This window comes from Pelophylax lessonae, assembly GCF_965119305.1.
Source record: "Pelophylax lessonae genome assembly, chromosome: 4".
Lineage (NCBI taxonomy): Eukaryota > Metazoa > Chordata > Amphibia > Anura > Ranidae > Pelophylax > Pelophylax lessonae.
In genome coordinates this window covers 298,379,596-298,399,411 of record NC_138771.1, presented here as the reverse complement: position 1 = coordinate 298,399,411, position 19,816 = coordinate 298,379,596, and the positions used below count along the sequence as shown (strand labels likewise).

The 19,816-nt window shown below is 40.4% G+C and overlaps 1 protein-coding gene across 3 annotated transcripts in view; it reads right to left on the bottom strand.

Annotated features, from left to right (window-relative positions):
- Positions 1-19,816, bottom strand: part of CDK17 (cyclin dependent kinase 17) — a 265,332-nt gene that overhangs the window by 18,344 nt on the left and 227,172 nt on the right. For all 3 annotated transcript variants that reach the window (XM_082254997.1, XM_082254998.1, XM_082254996.1), the window contains 5 exons: positions 16,470-16,564; positions 11,915-11,977; positions 11,485-11,608; positions 5,874-5,994; positions 4,770-4,867 (listed from right to left, as the gene is read on the bottom strand). In XM_082254997.1, the coding sequence (XP_082111123.1) occupies positions 4,770-4,867; positions 5,874-5,994; positions 11,485-11,608; positions 11,915-11,977; positions 16,470-16,564 (501 nt within the window). The remainder of the gene's footprint in view (positions 1-4,769; positions 4,868-5,873; positions 5,995-11,484; positions 11,609-11,914; positions 11,978-16,469; positions 16,565-19,816) is intronic.

Sequence of the window (19,816 nt, the reverse complement as noted above, 5' to 3'; positions counted from 1 at the left end):
CTGTCATTCTTAGAAGATTATATATTAATATGCAAACAGTGGCAGACAATATGGGTTTGAGGGCACTTTTATCCCTAGACGCTAACAAGGCCTTTTATAGAGTAGAGTGGTGCTATCTATGGGCAGTCTAGGAAAAGTTTGGTTTTGGTAAAACCTTTATTGCATGGGTGCGCTTACTATATCAGAGCCCACCGGCGGTCATTCGGGAGGGGGGTAGGACTTCTCAGCCATTTGAACTTGGAAGAGGGACAAGGCAGGGATGCCCTCTTTCTCCTCTATTGTTCGCCCTCACGATAGAGCCTTTGGCAGCGCAGATTAGAGCTAGTGATTCTGTGGAGGGCTTCAGATATGGACCCCTCCATGAAAAAATATTACTATATGCAGATGACATGTTACTACTGATGGCGACACCGGTCCTTCACTGAGAGCCGCTATTCGTATAATTAATGAATTTGGCAGGTATTCTGGTCTTACTATAAATTGGAAAAAGTGAGCCTTATTGCAATTTGATCTGGCGCTAGACCCTCAACTATCTGTCTCCTGCCCGGTTCCAGTAGTAAAGCAGTTTTGATACCTAGGAGTCATGATATCTTGCTGAACATTGGTGCCTAAATATCCTTCCACTCCTAACAAGGTTCAGGGACAAGATTGGGATATGGTCTAAATTGTGGCTTTCGTTGGCGGGTAGAGCGAATCTGGTAAAAATGATCCTAATGCCCCAGCTACTCTATCTTTTGTACAACACCCCAGTAGTTATCCCTTTAAAAATATTCAGATTGGTCAATTCCCTCTTTCGCTCTTTGCTCTGGAAAACAGGACCTGCTAGAATCCAGCTGGAGCAGCTTCAAAGATTGAAGGATAATGGGGGTTTGGCTTTCCCAAATCCCTGGATATTCTACTTTGCAGCCCAACCGCAGCATATAGTGGTGGCCTTGAAAGATCAGGAGTCGGGGGGGGGGGGGGGGGGTTGGAGACTCAACGTTGAAGGTGGTTCTCTATGCGACAGGGGCTCGTAATCTACCGGAAGGATTGGAAGCTCACATTTTCTTGAAATCGAATAAGCTATTCCCACATCTAGATTGAGGCATAATATCTGGTCCAAGGTGAAACAGCTACAGCAGGTGACGGGCTTTACAGAATATAGTCCAATATGGAATAACTATGCCTACTCAGAACTAGTTAAGTTGCAATTCGACAGCATATGGCGTGCAAGGGGCTTTACACACCTCTGCCATATTTTTGAAAATGGTAGACTGCGTACAATTAATCAACTTAAAGTCAGATACGGCCTGTCACAAAATAAATTTTTCTGTGTGCAACTACAACATGCCATTAAAGCCCAACCCTCGGTGGCCTCAATGAAACAATCCCCAACTCCTATATTCTATATGATGCGACATTTTACATCAACTAATACATTTCTAGATGTTATGCGATGCTGCTGGGGGACTACTTAGAAAAATTCCCCAATTCAGCCATGGTACAATGGGAAATTGACATAGGAAATATCTCTGAAGAGCAATGGGTGGAGGCATTGGAATCTGTGCATAGCTGCTCCCTAAATGTGGCACAGAGATTGTCGCAGCTATACAAATTCCTTTGAGTACACCGTACTTACCTCAAATTGTATACTATGGGATTATGGCCCGACTCATTATGTATTAGGTGTAACAGGGTTACTGGTGATCTTATACACCTTCTATGGAGATGCCCTTAATTGCACAGATATTGGACTTCTGTTGTCCAGACTGTTAACCATGCATATCAAGTATCAGTACCTTTGGACCCGAGACCATGCGTTCTAGGCATATTAGAAGGTTATACACAGGACACTTTTGTCAGAACAGCAGTGTCCAAGGCATTCTTCCAGGACCGGAAACTCCTATTACAGCAGTGGGTCTCCCAGACTCCCCCCTACGATGGAGATGTGGGTAACTCAGATGGGTGCAATGTTAAGGTGTGAACGCCTAACCTACAAACATAGGGGAGCTCCATCTAGGTATGACAGAATAAGAAGTGGGTGGCTGGCAGTTCTGGGTTTGTCTCAAACCAATTTAGTCATGGATAGATTGTTTGCTTGAGTATATACATACAAAGATGTGCGTACATACATGCAGCTGGACAGTTTCTGAAGTTACAAGGTGGAGCAGTATCTCAGTTTATTTCAGCATAAGGGGTTTCCTCTTTTTGCTGAATATGCTTGACATGGGTGGTTGGTAGGGTTCAAAAAGTGTATATGACCTGAGCACTGTATAGGAATTAGGATCTTTGTGAATGTATTTGTACCAGAACGCTTTACTTGAGAAAAAAGTTTGTAAAAGCAAGATATTTCTCTTTCCCGAAAGTGATTTGAATATGTATTGTTTTGCGTTTTCTAATAAAACCTTCTTTCTGATTAAAAAAAAAAAAAAAAAAAAAAAAAAAGGCAGTGGAAAGCATCTGGTGTGAAAGAAAAAATTCCAGAAAAATTCCAAAAAGAAAAAATTACAGGTATGGAAATTTTACACATGGCTACATTGGTCCAGCTTGGACCAATGTAAGTATGCATATACTCTAACTAGTCAATGCCCCCTGAAATCCTCCACTTGCTTTTGGGTCCCGTGCTGTGCCACTGCAATGGGTGCCATTCAGAGTGTGCTTTGTATTTTCTGAATGAACGCAAAGCATCCTCTGGCTAGATGAGGAGAAGAGGTGGGACAGTGATATTGTGTGCTTCAACTTATCTAATTCAGAGAAAAAGGCATGATGCAAATAATTTTAATGTGATTTTTATACCATCCCTAATAATATAGCGCAATGCAGCAGGACAGCCATATGGCGCACAACCCAGAAGCTAGTGGAGATCAGTGGAAGTAGCGGTGTCTACTTCAGTGATTTCCAACTTCCAGGGGCATTAGCCAGGTATGGTATAAATATAGTTACCTTGGTAGAAGCTGGACCAATGTAACTATGTATAATATCCCTATTTAGGGTAAGCAAGAATTTTGATGATAAATTTGTCCAGGTAACGGAGCTCCACAGATTCTGTGGCCTCAGAAATCAGATGTTGGTTTTTGAGGGATTTGTTCCATTTTGTTTTTAGTTTATGTTCTTTTATGTTTGCTCATTAGGAGTATTTTTGATTACCATATACCAATCCATATCATTTCTGCCCACTGGCTGTTACTTCCCTGTGATACCCCTTTTATTTGCATATCTTTGCTTTGTGTCACTGCTATGTGACTGATAAGATAATGTACATTTAATGATATGCATTTATGAGTCTGTTCAATTAACATACAAACACGATGTACTGTATAATATAACCATAAGCAAAATGCATCTTTAAGTTATATGCACATCTCTCCTGACAATTAAAGTGATACACACACATGAAACAAATCCTACTTCATAAGTTATAGCTGTGTATCTGTAGCCATTTCTTCTGTAGGTCGTTTTGAAAAACACACAAAAGAAAGGATTTCTCTTTAGTTCTAGGAGCAGGAGGCAGGGATCTGAAGTCTTCACACAGCTGACAAAAGCTGCCAGATCTGAGTCATGCTGATAACAGAGGGACCAGGCAGCAGAGAGAAATTACACTCAGTGCTTTGGAGAGTACACAGTAAAGAAGGATGTGTTTTTTTTTTTTCGTATTTCAAAACTGAGGTTTCCAACCATTTTAAAGCAATAGTAAACCGCTGGGTGATTTCTTTTTCTGTCCTGAAAGGTAATTTCATAATGTGCTAGTATGCATCGCATATCGCGCACTAGCACAATATGTGAAGCTTACCTGAAAACGAAGGCCTCCAGCAATGTGCTGTCACGGCTTGAGGCCGCTTCTATCTTCACTCGGTCTTTATTCCAAGTCTGTAGACCCCAGCTGTGTGACTGGGCGGAGCAGCAATGACATCACTCTCGCGCAAGCGCGGGGGAGCCCCTCTTTACAGCCCAGGACTTCAGAGGGCATGCATTGGTGACGTCATCGGCTGCATATACAGTAAATATCCCCAAAACGCTGTACATTTAGGAGATATTTACAGTACCTATAGTTAATTCTTAATATAGGCTTACCTATAGGTACAAGTCAGAGATGGGAGTTTACTCCCACTTTAAGGTTTTGCAGTCCTGCTGTTTTAGTACATACTTATTCTGGTAGGACACATTTTTATCTTGAAAGCACCATAACAATCCCCAAAGTGGTTGATTTCATCTTCCTTAAGATATGCTGGGTATTAGGATTTTCTGTGCTAAGACAATTTAACAATGCAATTAATAAATAACATTTACAATATTTACAAAACTATCTCTACCCTAGGTGAACTTAAAAAAGAAATGTAGTATTACAAATGAAACCCTTTAAATAATAAGATTCTTCACAGCATCTACAGTATATGTGGCTCCTGACAATTTTGTTTAAATTGCACAAATTATGAAACAGTTCAGCAATACTGTAAAAGCTGAAATGTCCCAAAGTGACATCTAGCTATAATTTCGCCGTCACATTTGATATATTTTAACTGTGGTTAATGTATACTGCACAAGAGGAAAAATATGGGTCACTTTAGAAACTTCACACTGCAGAGCATTCACATCTTAAACACACGTTCAAGCAAAACAAAGAACTGAAGATAGCTATTGATTTTCTTAAAGACCCAGAACAGTACATGGCTTTCAAATGTACGGTTTAGAAATAGTCTCAAATCCTATTGGTAAAATGCAACAAAAACTTGCAATGAAATGTATAGATAACATGCATTAAAAAAATATATATAAATAAAAGCATCATTTACCTAGAAGCCTGAAAATTAAATGTAGTTCATCCTCTACAGTGGACCCAGGAAACAGAGGTCTTCCAGAAGCCATCTCAAAAAATATACATCCAACACCCCTAAAGAGAAACCAGAAAATGAAAACCTTTAGATTAGTACTTACTTCTTGTACAACACAACTTTGAGATATGAAACATTTGCAAACTTAATGTATCAAGCTGGCAGAGGGCCATTTGTGCCATCGAGGTTTAGTTGTCGTTTACATTTAAGGCAGGGAATCTGGCAAAAGTTCTAATGAGCTATGCAGCCTAGCTACATCACCAATACAGGGTTCGTACACATTTTTACCAATAAAATTCCATGACTTTTCCATGACTTCAAGTTAATATTCATGACCTAATGTTTCATGAAATGTCTATGTATACATGCTAAATAAGAAGAAAATCCATGTTACACCCATTTCCCTGGCATTGCTACACACTAACGTTAGCTGAAACTAACCCCCCTTGAACGAGCGGTTCACGCATGCCCCGAAACCGGTTGAAGCCCCCCCCCCCCCCGTGTCATCATGTTCGTGCGGCCCTCCAGTGAGGTATGCGCTTCACCGCTGCCTCGATCTGAGTCCCCGATTTGTTCTCCCCTAGTGTAATCTCCCAGCTGCTGGCCAGCCTCAGGGATGGAAACACCGCGGACCCGGAAGGACGCCGAGCTATGAAGATAGACGCTTACACCTCCATGTAATTTCTTAATATGTGTCAATAAAACTATTTACATCTGAGTGGCGCCTTTCTCTCACATTTCCATGACTTTTCCAAAGCTTTGTGGGTTAAATTATTTTCCAAAACTTATCCAGGCCTTGAAATTGCCATTTTAAAATTCCATAACTTTTCCAGGTTTTTCATGACCATACGAACCCTGCCAATAACTTTCACAATGCCTGGGATGTGTCACTGTTGTCTTTACAAACTCTACAGAAACATTGTTAACTTTGGGTAGACATCTTGCAATTCTATCATAGCTAGACAACTGCAGAAAAGAATGAGCTTGCCAAAATTGAAGAATGTAAACAGATTATATGAAAAAATATGACATAAAGAGGTAGAGATGCATTGATAGAGTGTTTACCACATGTCAATTTGCGTTGAATACTCAGAAGACCCGAGGAGGACATCTGGCGGCCTGTACCATAATGTGACAACCTCATTGGAATAGGTTTTTGTAGGAACAGATTTTGCTCTTGCCAAACCTTAGAAAAAGAAAAAACATCACCATTTTAACACATGTATTTTCATGGCAGGGATATGACTGATTGAAAGCAAAGGCTTGAAGTAACTGAAAAATATACAGCAATAACTCATGACACATCTGCCATCACACACTCTGTGCATGTTGCCTGTGTGAAGCTACATGACAGCCAGCTTAGTAAATATTATGGAAAGGGGTACCCCAGGCAACCAAGCAAGGTTAGCCCAAGGTTCCTGTAAGAGGATCATGTGACTGTACTATGGTTTACTCATTACCCCTGCAAACTCCCTGATGCAGGCAGAATAACTTCAGGGTGCAAGGATGCTCACTTGGTGGCCCATTAGCCTCTCTAATGAGGGTAATGGAAGTAAGGGGGCACTCTGATTGGGACATTGACGTAAGGGTCGAAAACTGCGTTAGAGCTTTTTTTATTTTTTATTTAAAGGGCGTTTTTGCAAACAAACACAGTTCTGCCACTAAGAATTCAAGAATCACAAAAAACAATCAGATTTCCAATCAATTTGTAAATCCTATTTCTAGGTATCTACCAAAATGGAGCTGCAAAGTAAACGCAAGATTTAAATGTTCATTTAATATGAAAAAAAATTCAAGAGGAATGAACAGCATAAACATAATAAATCTCTCCTCTCTCTGGCAGATGGACTTAATCCTTGTTGTACATCCCAACCTCTGTGATTTTCAACTCTTTTCTCATTTCATTTACTATTCTGGGTGTAAAGGACAACGGAGGATTGCCCACGCTTCATTTCAGCAAATCATCTTCAACAACTGTCATTAGTGTTACATAACTGTAGCTTTTTGTCAGCAATTTAAAATTATCTATGTCAGAGTCAATCAACTGTGATAATATCTACGATCACAGTCCATTTCATCCTCATTGTTTAGACAGTAACCACCCTCCAGCATCGGTGTACATTAAAATGAAACTTGCCCAAACACGAGATGCTGCGGAAGTGCTTATTGAATCATAGATTAGACTGCTGCACGCATGAAAAAGAGCATCTTAAGCATCACTGTGTCTACAGATGTTCAGATAATGGTTGGACTTAGAGCAGGAAAAGCAAAATCAAGGCTCTGCTTTAACCAAGGGTATAAGGAGTAAACGCAAAGCAACTGGCTATTTCATTGTCAACATTCCAAAAATACTCCTTTCTCACCACACATACATCATTAGATTTGGGTTACAAAACCTGTTGCTCTTGAAAATAGGCCAAAGAGTAACAACATTTTTTAAAAAATTCACACACACACACACACACACACACACACACACACACACACACACACACACTATATTACACATATATATATATATATATATATATATATATATATATATATATATATATATACATACACACACACACATACATACACACACAGGGCCCTTTCACACGGGCGATCCGATCAGATCCGCCTGTCAGTTTTTTAGGCGGATCTGATCGGATCCTCCATGCAGCTCTATGGGACAGCGGATGACAGCGGAGACACCTCCGCTGACACCCGCTGCCATCCGTATCTGATCCTGTCTGTGAAATCTGGACAGATGGAAACCCTATTTTTCCATCCGTTCAGTGATCGGATGAGAGCAGACAGGCGGTCCGCTCTCATCCGATCCCCCATAGAGGGCAGCGGGGGCTGAGACACCTCCCTCTCAGCCCCCGCCCAGACGGAGCTGTCATCTGCCGGCTCAGCGGGGATCGCGGATCGATCCCCACTGAGCAACACGGATCCGGACCGTGTGAAAGAGGCCACACACACACATACATATACATATATATATATATATATATATATATATATATATATATATATATATATATATATATACACACACACAGACACACACATAAAAAAAAAAAAAAATCTTCAGTACTGTGCTCAGTGAATTAAGCCCAGTTAAATACGCCCACGTAATATAATAATCACATTCACCCCTTTTAAAAAAGAAAATAAATCAAGTCCAAGATGACCACATACTCAAGTGGCTAATCAGAGAACTGCGGCTGTACTACTGCTATTATAAAGCAGTGAAGTTACTAGGGTAACAATGGGAATACCAAAACCCATCTTCCAACTTTCATTTTATTCTCACCCTGATAATATGCTAGAATTAAATTTAGTACATAACCAAAAAACTCGGTGACAAAGACATTAGGGCAACTGGCACTCTGGTTGTCTGAATACAATAGAAACTGAAGGGACAGGTGACTGAGACATAGCTTCATTTTATTTATCAAAAGCTCAGGACCTGATGTTTGGGAGGTCATTTGAATTCAATAAGGAGCTGGTATGCAATAATGTGGTGGAACATGAACTGGATACATCATCATTAGGTGTGGAGTGTGAATCACATCTTATTCACATAATTTTATATTGCACTATTTATATTGGTTGCACTTTATATGATTTGATGTACTGTTCTTTTCTGCACTACAAAAGTATATGTATATATGAATCCCTTGATATATTTATTCCTTTTTTGTAAATTGAAATGCTTTATTTAGATTTTTGTAGTCATACACAATTTCTGGCAACATTAAAGCGATTGTAAAGTCTCTTTTTTTCCAATAAAAATACCAAACATCTTATACTTACATGCTCTGTGGTAGTGGTTTAGAGTTGGAGTCCCAACCCACCCTGCCCCCTTTCTCTTGATTGGCTAGCTGACTTTGATTGACAGCACTGGCAGCCAAAAGGCACTGCTGCTGTGTCTCAGCCAATCAGGAGGGAGAATCCTGGACAGCTGAGACACTCGTGGACATTGCTGGACAGAGAAGGAACTCAGGTAAATGTTAGGGGGCCGAGGGGGGCTGCTGCACACAGAAGGCTTTTTTACCTTAAAGCAAAGAATGCATTAAGATAAAAAAAACTTCTGACTTTTCAACTCCTTTAGGGGGTGAGAGGATATGCTGAAGAACACAATTAACAAGGGTCCGCACATTAAGACTTTCACGGATAAACAAAAGTTCATTGATGTGAAGAAATTACCAATGAACGTTTGATTGCATTTACGGACTTTTTTTCCATTGTGTTATTATTAGTGATTTGTATTCTATGCACAATTTATTGCACCTATTTAGCACTACATTGCACTTTATTGGTGTTTGTTGCCAATACACTATCATACTTTATATTTTGAATGCACTTTTTTGCATATTTGCAGATATTTATTGTATGCACTTTAATATAGTTTACATTGTTGCATGCACTTTATTGCATACTTTGCACAAGATTTGATAGTTTCAATCTTATATTTAGGTCTTGTTCCCATCGAACGAAAAATGGCAGGGTAAGGTAATGGTATCAGGCGGATTAAATAGAAGGCGGCACAAACGGGACAGGCTACGTTGCCTTGGTTTAGTATCCAAGCACAAAGATTCAAACTTCGTAAGCAGGACATGGAGTATTACTTACCACAAAGTTGTTATTAATCCTTTGATATATTAAAATGATTGTAAAGGTTTTTTATACTTGCTCTGTGCAATAGTTTTGCCCAGAGCAGCCCAGATCCTCCTCTTCTGGGGCCGTCTGAGGTCTAGCTTAGTAACACCCAATGGCAGAAGAATTAAAAAAACCAAAACATTTCTGCTATACCCAAAATAAATTGGTTCCCGAATCCAAAAATCTCATGTTTATACTTGTCATTCACAAACATGACAAACTATGTTATACCCTCAGCCTTTTGTCATCATTTTTATCAAAAGGGTTAACAAAAAAAAAAATTATAATAGATTTGGGTAATGCGCCTCACTTCTAGACAGGACTTCAATACATGCCAACAATCTGTAAACCTGTCTCAGATATCAGTCATCAGCTGTTATATTTATCTTTAGTTTTCAGCTACTAGCATCTAAATTGGGCAGTGCAGACTATATCCCACTGTTTTACAGAAAGGTCTCCTCCCTTACATTTCAAGGACTTGACCTCTACTTATAGCAGTCATGTATTACACTCTACTTTCACTAAGACTGGCCATAGCAGCTTTTTTTTTTTTTTTATCAACAAGAGGGCTGATCGGGGAAAAAAAAATAAAAAATTAATGGATTTCCCATCCTACACGTGACAGTGGAAGAGTCTCAGCGGGGAGGATTACACTGATCAGGGGCTGGAACCACCTAATGAAGAAACATTTTCCAACATTCCCATTCAACAGAAGTTGATCCTTAAGCCTCGTACACACGCAATGAATTTCCGCCAACTTGTCGTCCGTCTTTTGTCCAGAGTGGTGTCTGTTGCTTGGAATGTGCTCTAGACTGCACACAAATTTTCCTGAACGACAGAATTCTACTTCAGAAGTGATGTCATGTGTTGGATTGCTTTCTATGTGTTCTTTCATCTCTGAGCATGCCTAGTCTTGCTCATAAGATTTTTCCCCATCTAAATCTGTACTAATGAGACGAAAATCGGACGTGTTTTGACGGTCGACAAAAATTATATAGCCTGCACACCAGGATTTTTTACAGTACAGTACCATACTAACAAGCCGGTCGTCGGACGAAATTTCCCGGCCTAATTTCTACTCGTGTGTACGGGGCTTAAGACTGATTTTTGTTGAATGGGAGTGTTCATAGGTGGATCAAAATTAGCCTGGTCCCTGCTGAACAGCCAAAATTCCGATCCATCCATGGGCAGCCAAAATGGTGTATAGTATCATATGTGCTTTAAAGTTTGAGCTTCATGTTACAGATAATCATATACAGGCAGCAGATAAATGCAGAATCATTGGGACTTCTTTTTTCCAGATAAGGCGAAGACTGCTATGAGCACCATGTGATACCCCCCAACAATAATTTATTGGGTGAAATATTTTCAGACAGTCTTCAGACTTCTTTTTACTACCTGTACGACCAGCTTTTAAAAAACTTTGACAAAACTATAGAAAACTTTATCAGACTTAAAGTGATACTAAAGTCTCTTTTTTTCTTCTTTCAAAATAACAAACATGTTACACTTACTTGCCCTGTGCAGTGGCTTTGCACAGATCAGCCAGGATCCTTCTCTTCTCCGGTCCCTTTTCAGTGCTCCTGAACCCTCCCTCCTTTCGAGTGCCCCCAAAGCAAGCAGCTTGCTATGAGGGCACCCGAGCCGAGATGCAGCTCCCCGTGCCTGAAAGGCAGTTCGGGCCCGCCCCACTCTCTCCTGATTGGCTAACTAACTTTGATTGCCTGCAGCGGGAGCCAATAGTGCCGCTGCTGTGTCTCAGCCAATCAGGAGGGAAAGTCCCAGATGACTGTGGCGCTCGTGCACATTGCTGGATAGAGATGGGGCTATTAGTGGGGCTTCTGCACACTGAAGTTTTTTTCTATTTTTAAAGGATAGAAAGATAAAGAAGAAAAAAAAAAACCTTCTGCCTTTACAACCCCTATAAAGATAGATCAGTCAGACATCAGATAAAAAGATTACCATCTCACTCCATACCATCAGCAAATATAAAATTAGCACTAAAGGCTTTAAAGAGTCAACATACCAAAATCAGCTAACTTCAGTTCCCCTTTCTCATTGATAAGTAGGTTCTGTGGCTTTAAGTCTCGATGGAGAACTTTTCTTTTGTGACAGTAAGCTAAACCCCTTAAAATTTGATACAAAAATATCTAAAAGAGAAAAAGAATAAAATACATACATGTTATTTTAAGAAGTATGGTAGATGCATGTGCTAAATGTGCTACGCCTGAAAAGGAAAAGCTGTCACATTACCAACATAGATCTATTGGTGCAACAAAGCAAACGCACATATAAAATCATTCACTTGAACATAGGAATGCCCAGAACATGACATTTTGGTGGTTCCTAGAAGTAAATAAAGCATAGAAGCCTTCCTAATTGCTTTTTTTCCCCCTTTCAATGACACCATGATTTTCCCACTCCCGCTAATTTATTATTTGTCAAGAGTATTTTACCTTTACATTGTGTATACTCATTATATTTCCACAGTCGTCCATATATTGCTTCAAATCTTTGTCCTAAAAGACAAAAAAAAAAAAAAAAAAGTTGAATGATTAAACTGCGGTTTACCGTTTAGAAATGTGTTGGAATATACTTTGTTTACGAAGAAGAGAACAGCCTATGCTAGCTCAACTACTGTATACTGTACCTTAAGGGCTCATGCACAGGGGTAGAAAAAACGCTGCATTTGAATGCACACAGGTTATTGTTTTGTACGCATATAAATGCGTAATCAATAGTATATAGTAATCCAGTATCGCTATAGGGTCCTTTCACACGAACGATCCGATATGATCCGCCTGTCAGTTTTTAAGGTGGACCGGATCAGATGCTCCATGCATCCCTATGGTGAAGCGGATGTCAGCGGATGTGGATCGGGTGAAAGGACCCATATAGTAATTAATGAGCCCATACACGCAGCTGTGTTTACATACACAAACATTTACATATATAGTCATTCATAGGATTGAAAGAAGAATTGTACACATCTAAATGGGAGTACTTTAGGTGTGTATTTTACGCAGGAGCTTCTGCTACCTCTGCCAGCAATTCCATGAAGAAAATAACCATATGCCTGTGTTAATGCTCCCCTAAGCCAGGGTTTATCAACCAGGGTTACATGGGACCCTAGGGTCCCCCCAAAGGTTGCTAGGGGTTCCTTGAGCAATTTCCTGCTTCTCAGATAAGCTTCCACTGACACCATTGATCTTTTTAGTTATCTGTAAGGGGGTAATTCTTCTCAATGACCACAAGTGTAAAGAGCATTCTTCCCACTGACCATCACACTAATGTATTATGAGCTGTAGATATTGTAATTTTTAGTAGGCGTTCTCTGAGACCTAAAAGTTATCTTACAGATTCCTCTGTACTGAAAAGGTTGGGAAAGGCTGCCTTAAGATGAACTTCTGAAAAAGACCAGTCACTGCTGTTCTTTCAAATTGTTTTGGTCTTGTATCTGCCCCCTCCTGTAGTTTTATGCAGGCAGCAAGGCCCCTCCTCCAGCTCTGTGCAGTGCCGTGATGCCACTCAACTTTTACAAGGTAATAACTGTATTTGCAATGGCATTTGGAAAGCACAAAATTGATTTATTTCCTTTGTGGCATCTGAGGAAAATATTAAAATGGAAAGTTTTCATGGCTCGAGTTCCAAAGCTTCATGTTTTAATTTCCCTTTTGACTGCCTGGATCAGTTTATAAGTGCTTATATTTTAACTTTAAAATAAGGAATGGAGGAGGTGGGAATTGAACCTCCCCTGTAAAAATACACTATATTACCAAAAGTATTGGGACATCTGCCTTTACACATATGGGAACTCTAATGGCATCCCAGTCCTTGTCTGTAGAGTTCAATATTGAGTTGGCCCACCCTTTGCAGCTATAACAGCTTCAACTCTTCTGGGAAGGCTGTCCACAAGGTTAAGGAGTGTGTCTATGGGAATGTTTGACCATTCTTCCAGAAGCACATTGTGAGGTCAGGCACTGATGTGGACAAGAAGACCTGGACTGTAGTCTCCACTCTAATTCATCCCAAATGCCGGGTTGAGGTCAGGACTTTGTGCAGGTCAGTCAAGTTTCTGCATCCCAAACTCGCTCCTCCATGTCTTTATGGACCTTGCTTTGTGCACTGGTGTGCAGTCATGTTGGAACAGGTAGAGGGCCATCCCCAAACTCTTCCCACAAAGTTGGGAGCATGAAATTGTGTTAGTATGCTGATGCCTAAAGAGTTCCCTTCACTGGAACTAAGGACCCAAGCTCAACCCCTTATTTGGAGCAGTGCACAAAGCAGGGTCCATAAGGACATGGATGAGCAAGTTTGGGGTGGAGGAATTTGACTGGCCTGCACAGAGTCCTGACCTCAACCCGATAGAACACCTTTGGGATGAATTAGAGCACAGACTGCGGAACAGGCCTTCTCATCCAACATTAGTGCCTAACCTCACAAATGCACTCCTAAACCTTGTGGACAGTCTTCCCAGAAAAGTTGAAGCTGTTTTAGCTGCAAAGGGTGGGTCAACTCAATAATGAACCCTATGGACTAAGACTGAGATGCCATTAAAGTTCATGTGTGTGTGTAAAGGCAGGCGTCCCAATACTTTTGGTAATATAGTGTATGTAGCCAGGCTTCCTCCTGACTTGAGACTTGCAAGGACAAGTAGTAGCAGAGATGCTCACACTGTGGAATTCAGGTTTACACTATGTGTAGTAACTAAAGGAGCATGTTGAATGCAAACCAGGCATTCAAGTAGAGACTGCTACATACTTAAGGATGAAGTGCCTTTAAATAAAAAAATAAATAACCCCCATTGTAAAGGAGATTCAAATTCATTTTATGCTACAGTAGAAACCTGTCTTTTACAAGGCTCTGGCTGTAAAATGTATCTTTCTTTGTTGTCTAAGTGGTCACTAACAAGGACTTTAGCACATGGAAATATATACTGTATGCAACATATGGAAGTCACCATAAGAACAAAATTAATATGGTCACTGATTTTTTTGCTTGCCTCCACCCAGCGTGCTTTCCTTTGATGAAAATTTTCATAAACTCTATAATACCAGGGATTCCACTAACAGAAACAATATGGTCTAGAAAGATCAGGGGAAGGAAGTCGGAACTAATTAATCTCCCAAGACGCATCTGGAAGATCTGGGTAACTTATGACCAGGGGATTCTTTTTATTTTTATATTTTTCACAATAAAAGATTTTTTTTTTTTTTACTGTGAATTTAGACTTTGGGTTTGTTTAAAAATTGTATTGGGAAAATGGAAGCTGCCACACTGTAGATCTTTACTTTTGGAGTGCTTGCTTCAGGTTAAGATTGCAACACACTATTCCCAAAGCACATGTTCCTGAAAGGTGGCTGAAAGGAGTCTAAATGGGCGTTGATGCCACCACCGGCTGGAACCCGAAGATAATTAAAACGAAACAATGTCACCAGCACACCACAAATGTCAAGAACAGGTCCAAAACTTTTCTCAGAGATCACATCATTATAACAGAAACAATGTTTTTGGAGCCTCGAAAGACCCCTGCCTGAATACGGGGTCCTGCCAGGCTTTGAAACTTTGCTTCTGTTTTAATGATGTGAATGCAGACTAAAGCTATGGACTTGTTCTGGAGATTTGTGGTGTGCTGGTGACATTCTCTTGCTTTGTTTCAGGTCAAGGACACCAAGAATTGAAGACAGCCAACTAGTCAAGAAAGAGCCCTGTATTTTTCTTACCACGGATTTTTTTCAGGATAAGTGTAAATTCACAGCAATGTAAGTTGTCAAAGACCATTTTATCCTCAACAGAACAAAATTCATTACACTCACACTAGAGAAACAGATCTAATATATATATATATATATATATATATATATATATATATATATATATATATAACTATTTATGGATTGTCTCAAGATGTGCATCCATTTACATCCAATTACCTCCAAGTCCTTTTATGCACCCCCAAAAAAAGGACTGTCTTTTGCATTTTTTTAGGCATAAACATAATAAATTTGAAGCAGTCAGACGTAAACTGATGCACATCTGGTTTGCATCCACCTGCCCATAAACCTAACATGTGCCGTATAAGTTCCAAGAGGGTAAAACTGAACAGGCACAGATCTCACTAAAGTGACATCCCTACTTTCTGGCTCTGATTCAGTAGGGGAACTGTTCACATATCTCCTGCTGATCGGAACAGGCACAGCTGGTGTGAAAGGGATCTTATGGTTCCCATTGAACAATTAACCTGTCTAGTAACAGACCCTTCACACCTTTTTCTTTTATTACTAACAAAAGTGTGGCCATTCCAGAAAAGGGGAGGTTGAGGATATTAAAAATAATGTTTAAGAACTATTTTAATGGTTCCAATGGGCAGATAAGGATTTCAGAGGGTGGGACGAGGCAGCCAACGAAGCAAGGACAGCATTGGCTTTAGGGCATCTCACGGTGGGGATGACTTCCCCTGTTCGCCCCCCCACCACACCAGAAGAAGACAATTGCTGATTCACCTGTCAGCACTGTCTGGGAGGGAGCATTCAGGCATAAGGGTTGATGGGAGAATCATGCAAATCTCTTTCCTGCAACCCGTGCTCTGAGCTGAAAACGCTGTTGTGGTCTTCAGCAAAATGGTGGTCCTTATCTTGCTGAGGACCACTGCAGCTCATAAGTTCCTTCCAACCTATAGAGGTGTCACTATGCAATATGGCACTTTTATGTACTGCAGCCATTTATTCTGAAACCAAAAATGCCTGCTTTAATGTCTTTTGGATGCCCGTGGGTAGTGGCTGCTATTGTGCAGCCAAGAGCCATAAGACCTGTTGACACTTTACTGACTGCCCAGCAAGACAGCGGGTCAGTGATAGCTCTCTGCTTCACTTCAAGGGTTCTTTTATTATCCAACTATAAGATGTCAGAAACTCCAGATTAGCAGATGACGGCAAATACAAATCATATTTTAGTGAAGCATTGGCATAGCTTTTTAATTCAATACTTTATAAATGTAAATAGAGTACATACCAGATATTCAAAAACAAGAGTCAATGATTTGTCCGTGTGAACAATGTCATGTAATGTGACAATATTTGCATGCTTCAGGTCCTTTAATAACGAAACTGCAGGAGGAGAGAAAAAAATGTTTATGACATTTCAGTGGAACTGAACACATTTCATGTTCACACCTCTGGTGAACCATAAATAGTCTCTGGTACAGTTTTGGTAGAGCAGAGAGTTTTCGGAGAAATAAGCAAAAAATAAAAAATAAAGATCCTTTTTAGATCGATTTGTCAATTTCAAATACGTGATAATAAGGGGTGTAGAAACATAATTTCAAAAGAATATTTTAACTGAAATAAAAAGGACATTTTTAGATAAAGCTGGGTAAGAAAAGGGACTACATATTAAAAGAGAGAAACAAACACATGTGCAATGTATGTTATGTGGACAGCATCCTTGGGGGCAAAACAGATTTCATTTTTTTATGGGAATTTCTGGGAGGGAGGGAGCATTCAGGCATAGGGGTTTCCCCAACATGCCGATATTCTCTCTTTGATTGTAAGCTTTAACGAGCAGGGCCCTTATATTCCTACTGTATTAAACTGTATTGTAACTGTACTGTCTGCCCTTATGTTGTAAAGTGCTGCGTAAACTGTTGGCGCTATAAAAATCCTGTAAAGTGATAATAATAACTATAGACGGTGGGGAAACAGGTGCTGAAATGCTGGGGCAACAGGTAAAGCCAACACTGCATGAGAACATAGCAGATAAGGTCACTGTATTAACAGCAGTTTTGCAAAAGGCCGCCTAAGTTTGCCTTTTTTCACACGACGGCAGCTCCTAATGTCCCAGTTTTTTGGGGGTTTTTTTTTTAGTTGCTAGTCCCGGGAATTGCCCTGTCCTGTTATAATTGCATGACTTTCTCAGAATGGTATACTTGCATTTCTTCTCTGTATCTGTAGAACAGGGTCAATCAAAAACTTTTCAGTGCTAGGGCCACATCGTATATTATACATATATTTGCAGGTTGAAAAGAAAAAAATTATACATATAACTTGCACACTGAAGCTCAGTACAGCTTTTTTTTTTTCTGAGCTAAAATACAGCCCATTCATTGTAATGTGCCTATGCACACAGGCGCGTAAATGAGCACCGTGCATTCTTCAGTAAGAACAAAATAGAAAAATCTGCATTTTTGGAAAGTAATTTACGCCTAATGCGTGCAAATATGCGCAATTGTGAACAAAACGAACATACTGTTGATCTGAAAAAATGCAAATTTGCATATTTTACAAAAATGCGAAAATACATTTGCGCGAAAAGACGTGAATTTGCGCGAACGGATATGGGCGAAAATGCACGTGAATGCGCGCATTTCAATAAGACCAATGCGCCTGAAATTTATGGCTGAAAAAGGAGATGCTCAAACAGGAATATTGTGTGTAAGAGGCCGTACAAATCAAATTTAAATAAATGAATAAGTTTTACTTGGAGTTTATGTAATCCGCAATATGTGATTTAAAACAGAACACATTTCAGAAAAACAAAGCATAAATTCCAAATAAACTTGAGCGAAAGAGGGCCCCCATCAAAAACCCCCTTACAACAGAGTTGCCCTTACATGAGAGGCTCCCTAACAGAGTCAACCCTTACATGGGGCTCCTCATCAGAGTCCCCTGTTACATCAGACAGCTGTGCGTTGTTTTGCAAGGGTCCAGATTTGGCCTGTGGGCCACAGTTGAGAGACCCCTGCTCTAGAACTAATTCCCAGCACACTAAAGGATCACTAAAGGATGTCCAGCTGGAACACTGTACTTTTATTTATCCTTTCTTTTACAAGATGATATTGGGTTTACGTTTAAGATGGAGTCTTATACAGTAAAAAGTTGCAACAAAAAACAAACATTAGAACTGCCGGAGTGTACAACATGCACAAGATCAGACATTGACATCAAGCAGTTTTCATTTGGTAAAAATTAAGTCATTTTGGGCTCAGCATCTCACAAAAGTGAGTACACCCCTCACATTTTTGTAAATATTTTATTATATCTTTTCATGTGACAACACTGAAGAAATTACACTTTGCTACAATGTAAAAGTAGTGCTTGTACAGCTTGTATAGCAGTGTAAATTTGCTGTCCCCTCAAAATTACTCAACACACTGCCAATGTCTAAACCACTGGCAACAAAAGTGAGTACACCTCTAAGTGAACATGTCCAAATTGGCCCCGATTAGCCATTTTTCCTCCCTGGTATCATGTGACTCGTTCGTGCTAGAAGATCTCAGGTGTGAATGGGGAGCAGGTGTGTTAAATTTGGTGTTATCCCTCTCACTCTCTCATACTGATCACTGGAAGTTCAAAATGGCCCCTCGTGGCAAAGAACTCTGAGGATCTAAAAAAAGAATTGTTGCTCTACATAAAGATGTCCTAGGCTATAATAACATTGCACAGATCCTGAAACTGAGCTGCAGCACAGTGGCCAAGACCATACAGCGGTTTAACAGGACAGGTTCCACTCACAACAGGCCTCACCATGGTCGACCGAAGAAGTTGAGTGCACGTGCTTAGCGTCATATCCAAAGGTTGTCTTTGGGAAATAGACATATGAGTGCTCCCAGCATTGCTAAAGAGGTTGAAGTGGTGAGGGGTCAGCCTGCCAGTGCTCAGACCATACGCTGCACACTGCATCACATTGGTCTGCATGACTGTCGTCCCAATTGGAAGCTTCTTCTAAAGATGATGCACAAGAAAGCACGCAAACAGTTTGCTGAAAACAAGCAGACTAAGGACATGGAATGCTGGAACCATGTCCTGTGGTCTGATGAGACCAAGATCAACGTATTTGGTTCAAATGGTGTCAAGCATGTGTGGCGGCAACCAGGTAAGGAGTACAAAGACAAGAGTGTTTTGCCTACAGTCAAGCATGGTGGTGGGAGTGTCATGGTCTGGGGCTGCATGAGTGCTGCCTGCACTGGGGAGCTACAGTTCATTGAGGGAACTATGAATGCCAACATATACTGTGACATACTGAAGAAGAGCATGATCCCCTCCGCAGGGCAGTATTCCAACATGATAATGACCCCAAACACACCACCAAGATGACCACTGCTTTGCTAAAGAAGTTGAGGGTAAAGGTGATGGACTGGCCAAGCATGTCTCCAGACCTAAACCCTATAGAGCAGGGATTCCCAAACTACGGCCCTGCAGCTGTTGCAGAACTACACATCCCATGAGGCATTGTAAAACTCTGACATTCACAAACAGGACTAGGCATGATGGGAATTGTAGTTCCTGAACTGGAGGGCCGTAGTTTGGGAATCCCTGCTATAGAGCATCTGTGGGGCATCCTCAAATAGAAGGTGGAGGAGC